Source organism: Episyrphus balteatus, chromosome 2 (genome assembly GCF_945859705.1).
Source record: "Episyrphus balteatus chromosome 2, idEpiBalt1.1, whole genome shotgun sequence".
Lineage (NCBI taxonomy): Eukaryota > Metazoa > Arthropoda > Insecta > Diptera > Syrphidae > Episyrphus > Episyrphus balteatus.
In genome coordinates this window covers 14,281,845-14,292,183 of record NC_079135.1, presented here as the reverse complement: position 1 = coordinate 14,292,183, position 10,339 = coordinate 14,281,845, and the positions used below count along the sequence as shown (strand labels likewise).

At 31.8% G+C, this 10,339-nt stretch overlaps 1 protein-coding gene across 1 annotated transcript; it reads right to left on the bottom strand.

Annotated features, from left to right (window-relative positions):
• Positions 1-2,615: 2,615 nt before the first annotated feature.
• Positions 2,616-6,921, bottom strand: LOC129910964 (CREB-regulated transcription coactivator 3). The gene has a single exon (XM_055988578.1). The coding sequence runs from the start codon at positions 5,689-5,691 to the stop codon at positions 3,382-3,384; it is 2,310 nt and encodes a 769-aa protein (XP_055844553.1). The 5' UTR covers positions 5,692-6,921; the 3' UTR covers positions 2,616-3,381.
• Positions 6,922-10,339: the final 3,418 nt, after the last annotated feature.

The window sequence follows — 10,339 nt, the reverse complement described above, 5'->3', positions numbered from 1 at the left end:
TAATAAACGATGAGTGAGATTTTGTTGTTGTTAGAATAATCAGTACACCAAGTAATCAGTTTGCAAAAAAATAAATAGAAATAGAAACGAAGAAGAATGAATTAAAATAATTTAAATTATAATTATTATTCACAACAATTTAATAGTATTCTTAGAAACTGTGTGTAAAAAGTATGACTTATGAACACTCTTGTTGTTATTATTGGTACAAACACTATTGGAATTATAATTGAAATGTTTGCAATAATTATAAAATTTATTAATTTCTCCCTTTATTTGTACAGTCTTGTCAACAATATTGATATGCATTAACGGATTGTACGCATAAATTCATTTATAAATATAAAATAAAAATATATATGAACGGACTTTCAATAATCACATTAAAGTTAATCAATTTCTTTTATAATAAATTTTTCAGGATTTAATTAATTATAAAAAGAAGCTCCTTTAATTACATGCTTTTAACCAAAAAATGTCTGTTAGATGTCCACTGATGCATGCTTCAGTAATTTGGTGTTTTTCTTTTTTGCGTCTGAGCAATTCAAGAGTTGAGAAAAATCTCAACTTGATTTACGATTATGAGTTCTGCTCTTAATCACTCTTTTTATAATTATAAGGCTGGCACAACTTAATGTCAAGCAAGAATTGGACCTGAAGGGAGTTACTTTTTTCAAAGTTGTTTTAATTTCGTCAATAAAAAACAACAAAAAACGGGCTGGTCAATGGAATAAAACTCTGAACCAAATAGGTTTAGAAAAGTTATTCCATCACCGTATCAACAAAGATCTGATAAGCATTGCATTATTTTCATGTTACTTCCTATTATGTAGGGAAAAATGGTATGGTTTTAAAGTGAATCCAAAATAATAAGAAAAAGGAATTTTGTGTTGTTGACCCACATTTTCTATTGACAGACAGTGTATTTCTATCAAAATATAATGGTTTTTGCATTTATCTTAAAATAATTTATGTAGATATGTGCAACTAATAAATATTGGTGTTCTGGACGAAAGAAAGGTACCCGAAACACATAGAAAATAGAATGATGATTTTTAGATTTATCGCATTTATGAGTCGTTATACATATTTGAAAATGGAATGACCCATTTGCGTTATCAAAATGTAGTAATTAACGCATTTATTGGCTAAAATAGTTTATTGAATAAAGAAATAACCGCCATAAATGTTCTTAAGATTTGAAAGAAAAGTCAATAACAGTTCAACAACACAAAACTTACTCGGAATTACTTCAACTTTTTTGCTTTCTGGTAGAATAAAATTCGTTAGAACAATTTGAAACAATACAAAAAAAAACCTCGTTTCATTTACTTTACATAATTCTCACGAAAACATGGCTACTGTTCAATTGGAATTTCAAATAAAAAAAAAACTCATATTAATGTTATTTTTCATTTGCTTTCGAGATTTTTGCTGAAAATTCCAAAATTTTTCCTGCAAATGATACATAAAATCTGTTTTTCCATTTCCTATCTTCACCACCTCTTTTAGCTGTCAGATTCAGACATTTGATTTCAAATTTGCAAAGAAAATACGAAGTAGATTTTTCACCCCAACGGTTCTCAAAAAAATTGAAATAAGTGTTGAGTGAAAATTCTTTCCAAAATAATATACCTACATGAAAATGTATACAATTTGCACAAGTCACGGCTAAATTCGTTATTTTTGTTTGCGTTTATAGTAGATTTTTATTTATCATTTCATTACAATGAACAACCAATCGGGTTTTTCACAAAAAAAAATCTTCTAAAGAAAATGTCCAACCTTTACTGTGAAATCTAAACAAACATTCCAAACAAAATTCTTATCTAATTTTTTACTTACTATCAAAAATTCCTAATGATTTTATATATAAATTGTGTGACATTTACACACAAGTCAATCTCAAACAACCTACGCCCAAGCTGCTAATCATCAATGAATGAAAATAATTAATTCCATGCTTGCATTTTCCAAGAGTCATAAATTCACCTATTAAAAAGTTTTGTGTGTTACTCATAATAAATTGAAAATTTGCATTCCAATCACACACACCAAATCGTTTTAAAAGTTTCTTCAAGAAAGATAGGAAGAAAATACAAAATACAAAACAAAAGCATCAATGAAGCCTCGTTTTAAAAAATCAACAAGTAAATAATCTGCTTTTGAAGTCGAAGAGAGATGATGATGACTCTACACTGCTTATCAACTTCTAATTAATCAAAATATTAAATCAATCTACATAAATAATAACAAATAAAGAAAAACTATCATCTTTATAATACATATATATTATTTTTATTTGAATTTTTTTTTTTGTTTTTGGCTAGGAATTATTCATTTTTTTGTTTTGTTTTATTTTTAAAATTTTATTTATTTTGAAACAATAATAACTGTGTTATTTTGTTGTTTTTCATTTTTATTTATTTATTATTTTTTAAAATTATTACATTTACAATATAGGTACATCGAAAAAATAAAAAAAGAAAAAACATTTTATATATATATATTTTTTTTTTTCAGTTTTTTTGTATTTTTTTTTTTTATATAATATTTAGATAATAAATTTAAATATAATTTTCTTTTTATTTTTTTAAAAGTTTTACTTTTACTGCTTGATTTTTAAGTTCATAATAGGTTTCTTTATCTTTTTTTTTTTTTTGTTAATCTATCTCCCAGGGAGCAATATTCTTTTTTAGAAAAAAATAAAGCTCCTCCAGTTCGCGTCTTGGACTCGTTTTTATATATGTTCATTTGTTTTTTTATTTATTTATTTATTTTTAATTAAAATTTACTTATTTCCTTGCATAACTAATTTAAAATTGTTTGTCAAATGACCTCATTTCTTATTTTTTTTTTTTTTATTTATTTTTAATTTTTTGTTTTTATTTTAATAATAATTCTCAAGAAAAAATTTTATTTTGTAATAAGAAAAAAAAATGTATATTTAAGTTTTTTTTTTTTAATTAAAATCTTAAATTTAAGAAAGTTTGAAACTTTTATCTCGTTTTTTTTTTGTTTTGTTTGAATTTTTTTTTTTGAAATTGTTTTATTTTTATGGTGCTGCGTAGCGCGATGATGTTTTTTTTTTTAATTTTCATCTCTTTTTTTTTATCGATCGTATCCCTCAGTTTTTTGTATTTTCTTTTTTTTAATATTTTTGTTTTCTCTTATCTATCTTATGTTCCCGCTTGTTTTTTTGTTTTGTTTGTTTTAGCTTAAAGACTAATAATTGCTTGCAACTTAGCGCTTCTTAAACCTTTTTTTGCCTTTTTTTCTTCTATTTTTTGTTTGCGACAACAACATTAATGACGGCGACGACAATTTAACTAAAACTAACTCACCTTCATCTATCTCTATCTCTTTCCCTCCTCCATCCCATCAATTAAGATCTCTTCGAAAACTATCTTCAATATTTGGATCTGCAATCATCGAACTCGGATCTGAAAGCATTTGCAGACCAGCCGGATCCATCTGACCCAAATCCAAATCCAGTGTGTCAAAAATCTCCTTGGAGTAGTCTGTGGACGAAAAATCAGAGAACACAATCGACGGGATATTGGGTGTTGTTGATGTCGGTGTAGAATTGTGCATGTTGGAACTGCTATTGTTAACTACTCCGCCGCCACCGACACCGCCACCTCCTCCATCGTTCGTATGAATAGACTTTTGTTGTTGTTGTTGTTGTTGTTGCTGTACTATTGACGATGCAATGTCATTGACTAAGTTCGAGTTATTATTACTTGGACTATGCTGTGGATTCGGACTATGCGGACTATGCAATGGCGAACAACTGGCACTAGCTGTCCCCGCTGCTGTTGTTGTATGTCCCGATGATGAATTGTTATTATTACTATTTCCTCCTCCATTGCCAGTGTTGCCGCCACTGAGTCCTCCCAAATTACTACTACTGCAATTATTAAGTGAATTTTGATTACTCAAACTAAGATAAGGATCGCCTCCACTTGCCGTGGTAGTACTACCACTTCCAACTTTAACCCCCCCACTACCATTTCCATTTTCAGTACTAAATTGCTGATGATGGCCAAATAGAGAGTCGTCAAATTGCAACGATTGCGAGTAACTATTGTGCGGTGAGTGTAAGTCCTGTTGCTGCAAACTAGTCGGTATGTATTGTGATTCACTTTGCGCTGTATCCACAAGTGAGAACTCCGCAAAGTGATTGTGAAACGAAGGATTCAAATTATTACTGCCATTACTATATTCACCACTCGGTGAGAATCTATCATAAGTTTGAATGTTTTTGTCGCTGTATTGTTGTTGTTGCTGCTGCTGATGTTGTTGTTGGTGTCGAATTGGACTATTTGGTGCACTATTGTGCAAATCATGAGGTGAATTTGCCACCATTAAACCAGGACTCGCTGAACCCGCTGGCGATGGTGGATTATGATGTTGTGGATTTCTATATTCCGTCAGGTTGCTACTACTTGTTGCTACATTATTTGATCCACTGTTAGAAGTTGTGGATTGTAAATTTCCATATGAACTGTGTAATGTGGATGATATGTTATTTGACGATTGTTGTTGTTGTTGTTGATTTACCATCACGGGGAGGTTGGTAAATGACAAATGCGTTTGCTGCTGACCTCCTCCTCCTCCTCCTCCACCTCCACCACCGCCAGGAGAGTGTTGTTGTTGTTGTTGCAGATGTTGTTGCTGGTATGATTGCTGATTGCTACTAAACGGACTTTGCGATTGTTCTCGTTCATTTCGCATATTATTGTGCTGCTGGTGATGTGATGATGATGAAGGCGATGGCACATTCGAGAAATGCACAGAGGTGAGGTCAGGCAATGAGCCTGTATTTGCCATTGCCATGGCTTGCTCTTGGAGTGACTTATAAACACTATTTGTCGGTCCACAAGCATTAAATTGCAATTGTGATTTGACAAGCGAGTTTTGTTGTTGTTGTTGATGTAGATGCATACTATGATTCATCTGTACTTGTTGTTGTTGTTGCTGGTGATTAGGGTGGTGCGGCGATTGTTGTTGGTGATGATTAGGGTGGTGATTCATTTGCATTTGTTGCAAATTACTACTACTGTGCGAGTGCTGTTGCGCCACCATATGCTGTGCTTTTCTCCTTTGTGCAGTCGGACTTAAACCGACAGAGGCGGCAGGGGAATGAGATCTCTGATTCGGATGATATTGCTGTTGTTGCATATAATGTTGTTGTTGTTGTGGTGAAGTGCCATAGATAGGATTTTCTGGACCCAATATCAAACTCTGATGAATGGCAGAGTCTGAATTGGAACGACGCCAATTGTTATCCATCGAAGGAGGGGATAAATAGATTCCCCCTTGGTTGCTATATGGGGAACGATCTGTCTTTCGATCGGAGGGTCGCCGCATTGGACCCACTCCAACACTACGACCACGGGATTCCCGGTAAGCAGTTGGTGAACCACTTCCACTATTCCCATTGCCACCCCCTCCCCCACTACCCGGGATAGGAATTCCACCAACAGAAGTGTTAGTCACACTTCCACCAGCCTGCTGTTGTTGGTCAGGACTTAAACAACAATCTATTCGTTGCTGAGAAGTGGACAATGGTTCGTCCCTTCTTGTTGCATAAACTTCTTTCATTATTTTCTCAAATTCCGCCGTGCCTTCGGCTTGCTTTTGTTTTTGCAAAGCAATTTTCTCGCTAAATTTGCGCGGATTTGCCATAATGTCAATAAAATAATGATTATGTTTTATGTTTTCCCTTTTTCCCCAATTTTAGAGTGGCAAGCTAGTTTTAGTGAGCTTTGTTACACGCTCTTGCGTGTCCTATTTTCCTTGCTCGGTCGACGTTTTTGATTTTCTTCCTTTTTTTTTACATTCAACAAAAAATGCTGCCGCAGAGCAGCCCAGCGCCTAGCAGAAAAGGCACAAGCAACGACAAATGAAAATGTCGCCTTCTTTCCTTTTTTTTCTATTCTATTACTTTTCTTTTTTTTTTATTATTTTCGATTTCTCGGTTGTTTTTGGGATTTTTCTTTCTTATTTTTCGAGCCTATTTTTGTTTTTAACTTAATTTTATCGTTTTTACGCTTATAGTTCACACTCACTGTGTCGCCCCCCGAAATTGTCGTCGTTTTTTTTTGTCTTTTTTTTTTGGAGGCTGGTCTTTTTTCGTGATTTTCTTTTGGGGATAAATTATGTCGTTTTTTTTTTGTTAGTTTTTCTCGCTCAACAAAAAAAAAAGTAATAAATATATTTTTCTCGATTTGACACACAAAACTAATGACACACACAACTTGGTTGTTGGTTAAGCCAGGGGGAGCTGCTGTTGTTGAGCTGCTGCTGCTCTGCTCTTGGTTAGAGTTTTTGTCGAGTCGATAACCAGCAGAGGCCAACACATATCAAGACATAGAATGAGAACGACGACGACAAATAATAACTACGACAACGACGATGAGGAGAGAACGAACGGGACCCAACGACGACGACGACGACGGAAAAAAATAAAATAATATTTTTCTGCGTGTTTTTTTTTTTCTCTGGTTAGAGAGAAAAATTTCATATATTTTTCTTATTTTAGTACTTTTTTTTGTATCGTTTCGTATTGTAACTGTTATATGAGAGAGAGATTTATTTTTTTCTTCTTTTTCTAGTTTTGATTTGAAGTTAAATCAGAAAATCTTATACAAAAAAAAAAAATAAAAAAACTACTTGCACTTGCACTCCACCACTTTAGCTGTGTGTTTCACTGGTCATCTCTTGCTTATTTTTCTTTTTCTGTTCTACTTTTTTTTTTTTGTGTGAAAGAATTTTTTTTATTTTTGTATGTTTGATATGGTGGATTGTAGAGAGATCTATCTCTTGCGCACTTGATGGTTTAGAATAAAGTGGGATATAGAATTATTTGAATACACAGTAGTGTTTTTCTTTTTGGTTGGTAGAGTTGTTTTCTTTTTCTAAATAAGAGAAAAATATATGAATATGAAAAGGAAAATATAAAAATGGTTCTTTTTTGGCTGTCAGTTTTTTTTCAGAGATTTGTCATGTGAAGTTGGTTGGGGTTTGTTGTTGAGTGAAAGTTTTTATTATGAATAAGCTTTTGGTAATGTTGGAATTTTAATTTTGCGCAGTTGTTCGGGTTGATGAAATGATTATGTTTTATAGGGTATGATTTTTGTTATTTAATGGGTTGATCAAAAATATTAATAGGTCTGTTTGGGTACTGTCTAAAACAGAAATATTTCTACTTTTTTTTTTTGACATTTGACATTTACCGTTTCATTTTAATACATTTGTCACACAAAGAATATTTTGTTCGCTCCCAAATCGCTAGTAAGCTCTACTAGTATGGTATAATAAAGGCTTGGCCACACCGGAGGGTACATGCGGTAGCGGTACGGGTACTTGTATGAAAACAATTCCAAATTGACACTTCAACGTTCAGATGTGGAATTTTTTTAATACAAATATCGTAACCGCTACATGTATCGCTACCGCATGTACCCTCCGGTGTGGCCAAGCCTTTAAGAAGACAAGAGCTGCGTTCCTTTGGCCTAAATTATCTACAAAAGTAAATTTTTTCTTTCTAGCGAAAATTGTTTTCGGAAAAAGTATCAGAATTGTTTTTGCAACGAAAAACTAAGTTTTCGGCTCTGCACCATTGATTTAAGTTTGCCAGTCGAATTAAACTATCTTAAAATCATTTTGAAAGTTTCCACTTTTCTACTTTTCACTTTTTAGGTCAATGTAGTTAAGTCTTTTGAATAAAAGGCTTAACTGAAACTTAACTTAAGTGAAAATTTTCAAACTCAATTCGAATGATTTGTGTACTAGGAAATTCACAAAAATGACGTAAAAAGCTTAGATTTTCGTTTAAAAACATTTGTATTTCTTTATGGGACACCGTGGTGTATGCGCACTATTGTTTTTTTTAATTAAAAAAAAACTTTATCGAGTGTGGAGGAACACGGGTCGAACAGCTTCGATTGTGTTGATCTTTTTTCAAACGTCAGGTATTTATAATACACTTAAACCTCTGTGGGCTAAAAAACTACCGCTGTTGTCGTATTGTTTTTTAAATAAGATTTTTGTGAACATATGTAAATAACTTTTTTAACAAATTTTGTTGAATTGCATAAATTATAATTATGATATCAAAATTTTGCCTAGATTATTTAAGCAAACAAATTATTGTAAGTGGTTTAAGACACAGATATTAATTTTTTTTGTACTCTAACATGACTCTTTCCACATTCTCCTCTTAATTATAAGTCCATTTAGGTATTGTGTTGGCCTAGGGCAGGCTAGAGTTAATACGTGTGGCGTTACATCCCAACTAACAATTTTGCTTCTATAAAGCTTTATAGAAGCAAAAAAAGCATGTATAAAGCTTTACAGAAGCAAAACTGTTGGTCGAGATAGGTCATTTCTCTAGTGAATCAATTAAATAAAAATAGGTGTCAGTGTGAGTTGCCACAATCTTGCTTAGAAAAATTGATTTGATATAATTCGTTGTATCAATTTCTAGTTGTCAAAAATTGTGTTTTTATTTTTAAATAAAGGAAATCCACAAAAACCACAAAAAAAAACAATGGTATAAAAAATGGTAATCAATGAATTTATATCTAAATATTTATTAGGTAAAACGGTGTGTTTGTTTTTAACATGAAGATAAAATTTAGGCTTATATTGCTGAAATTAAGTATGAATAATGGTACCCTCTTGAAAATTGGTAGATAATAATGTTGCATTTGAGATCTAAAGTGTCTTCAAGAGAATTATTTCATAAAAGGGTTATTTTTAATTTAAATAAAAATGAAAGTTGGTAATAAAACATTAGGTTTCGGATAGAAACCAAGAATTTAAAGACTTCATATTTACACTGTGCTAGTTCAAAAAACCGATAGGTTAGGCTCCTATATAAAGATAGTTCGAGTATGCTGAACACGATGGCGTCCTTAGATTTTCAAAGTTGGCTCAGTTAAGAAAGATTTTAGCCTCTGAAGTTTTCTGTTTCAAGCCAGAAATCAACGAAAAGACCCATCATATATTTGGTATTTATTGGTTTTTATCGACGTTTATAAATAAAAGAAATGTTCTTTTAGTAGAATAACAATTTTTAGAAGATATTCCATTAATGAAATTATTATTTTGAAACTTTTTAACATAGTTTTTTTGCCAAAAACTCTTTTATTTTTGTAAAAATACTTCATATTTTGCTCCGATTTTATTCAAATCTTATTATTCCTGTTTTATATTTAATGTTTCAATAAAATGATACTATTTTAAAGTTACTTCCTACAAAAAATCCTACAAATAATCTATACCAATTTTTAATCCGGAAATTAAAAAATTTTTTTTTAACTAACCCCTTAACGCCACTCAATTTGCAGAAAAATAATTTCCTTAATGCAGATGGGTCTTTTCGTTGATTTCTGGCTTAAAATAGAAAACTTCAGAGGCCAAAATCTTTCTTAACTGAGCCAACTTTGAAAAGCTAAGGACGCTATCGTGTTCAACATACTCGAATTATCTTTAGTAGAAGTGATATCTGTCGGCAAAAAAAGTTGCATTTTCAAGCAGAGTGTTATTTTCGATTAAAGCCAATGATTCATGTAGCACGTTTAAGCACTTTAGTATATGTATAACTGTTCTATATAGGAACCAAAAATAAAATAATCCTTCGGGTGAAAATGTATATAAAATAGTAGATTTTAGTTAGCATTTCACTAAAATAATGATCGACAAGGACTTAGTAGTCAGTATATCTAAATTTAATATATTCTTGTCATGCACATGTCAGAGAGTGTTAGATACCTACTTTTGACACTTTTTGAACAACGTTTTCTAATTACAACTTATTTTACCATGAAAAACCCTTTATTTCCTTCCCACACACAAAAGACGCATTAAACATTGCACATTACTCGTATGTGTTGCTATTTCAACTCACTATTCGTCATCGAAAAAAAAAAACAAACTCATGCCAATGAGCCTTGACCAATTTACGTGCCCTTCCACACATTGCTGTGCCAATCGTCGAATAAAATCTGCTGAACTTTATTGCATGTCGAATTGGCCCTACAGCACAATCAGGAATACAATTCATATATACAACAAAAACAATAACAAAAACACACACTGAACCCATCTCACCTTGTAAACATTCACATCGTTCATTGATTTCAATTTCATTGCAGTCGGAGTATTGATTGGTGTTTGGCTTTTCCTGAAAATTGTGACTACATACGTAAAGACATATATATTTTAAGTATGATTGTGTACTTTAACTGTAGTGTATATTGATTATGTACAACAGGGTGTTCATGCTTTAGAGCTTGTGAATGGATAGTTACTTGACATATCTAATTTT

Bases quoted from the DNA above. Each gene is read 5' to 3' on its own strand.
- LOC129910964 (XM_055988578.1), bottom strand. From the start codon at position 5,691: ATGGCAAATCCGCGCAAATTTAGCGAGAAAATTGCTTTGCAAAAACAA.